The sequence below is a fragment of the Leucoraja erinacea genome, chromosome 22, assembly GCF_028641065.1.
Source record: "Leucoraja erinacea ecotype New England chromosome 22, Leri_hhj_1, whole genome shotgun sequence".
Taxonomy (NCBI): domain Eukaryota; kingdom Metazoa; phylum Chordata; class Chondrichthyes; order Rajiformes; family Rajidae; genus Leucoraja; species Leucoraja erinaceus.
Genome location: NC_073398.1, coordinates 36857770 through 36859052, shown reverse-complemented (window position 1 = coordinate 36859052; position 1283 = coordinate 36857770). Strand labels below are relative to the sequence as shown.

At 78.9% G+C, this 1283-nt stretch overlaps 1 protein-coding gene across 1 annotated transcript; it reads right to left on the bottom strand.

The window, feature by feature from the left end:
* Positions 1 to 237: 237 nt before the first annotated feature.
* Positions 238 to 777, bottom strand: LOC129707989 (uncharacterized proline-rich protein-like; the record flags this gene model as incomplete). The annotated part of the gene is made up of 2 exons (XM_055653522.1): positions 238 to 354; positions 730 to 777. Coding segments are annotated over 2 exons (165 nt in total), but the record flags the coding sequence as incomplete, so codon positions are not given.
* Positions 778 to 1283: the final 506 nt, after the last annotated feature.

Genomic DNA, 1283 nt, shown 5'->3' with positions numbered 1-1283 from the left:
GTGGAGGGGGGGGACGGGGGGTGGAGGGGGACGGGGGTGGAGGGGGGGGGACGGGGGTGGAGGGGGACGGGGTGGAGGGGGGGACAGGGGTGGACCATAGCTCTTGGGGGGGGTAGAGGGGGGTTCAGGGGGAGGGGGGGACGGGGGTGGAGGGGACGGGGTGGAGAGGGGACTAAAGGGGAAGGGGGTGGTGGAGGGGGACGGGGGGGGGAGAGGGGGACGGGGGTGGAGGGGACGTCAATGGAGGGGGACAGGGGATGAGGGGGACGGGGGTGGAGGGGGACGGGGGTTGGAGGGGGAGGGGGGGGGGGGTGGAGGGGGGGACGGGGGTGGCGGGGGGGGAAGGGGGGGGTTCTACAACTTACCCTAACAGGGACGGGGGTGGAGGGGACGGGGTGGACAACATGGAAGGGGGGGGACGGGGGAGGAGGGGGGGACGGGGGTGGAGGGGGGGACGGGGGTGGAGGGGGGGGTATCCATCCAAAGGGGGGGACGGGGGTGGAGGAGGGGGACGGGGGTGGAGGGGGGGACGGGGGTGGAGGGGGGGACGGCCTGGAGCCACCACCCACCCCCTTGGAGGGGGGAGTGGATCCAAGGGGGGGTTACGGGGGTGGAGGGGGACGGGGGTCTGGGAGGGGGGGGCCTGGAGGGGGGGACGGGGTGAGGGGGGGGAGGGGGGGGGAGGGGGGGTGGAGGAGGGGGGACCTTGGGGTGGAGGGGACGGGGTGGAGGGGGGACTTTTCCAGGGGGAGGGGTGGAGGGGGGACGGGGTGGGGGGGGGGGACGGGGGGGGAGGGGGGGGGACGGGGGTGGGGGGCGGGGGGAGGGGGGGACGGGGGGAGGAGGGGACGGGGGGGAGGGACGGGGGTGGAGGGGGACGGGGTGGAGGGGGGGGACGGGGTGTGGAGGGGACGGGGTTCCCACCTCTGGGACGGGGTGGAGGGGGGGACGGGGGTCAGGGGACGGGGTGGACGGGGGGACGGGGGGTGGAGGGGACGGGGGGTGGAGGGGACGGGGGTGGGGGAAACACAGACGGGGGTGGAGGGGAAGGGGGTGGAGGAGGACCCGGGGGGGGGGAGGGGAGGGGAACCACTAGGGGTGGAGGGGGGGGGGGGCTTGGGGTGGAGGGGGGGGGACGGGGGTGGGGGGGGGACGGGGGTGGGGGGGGGGAGGGGGGGGGGGGTTGAGGTGGGGGGGGGGGGGTTGGAGGGGGGGGGGGTGGGGGGGAGGGGGGGGGGGGGGGGGGGGGGGGGAGGGGGGGGGGGGGGGGGGGGAGGGGGTGG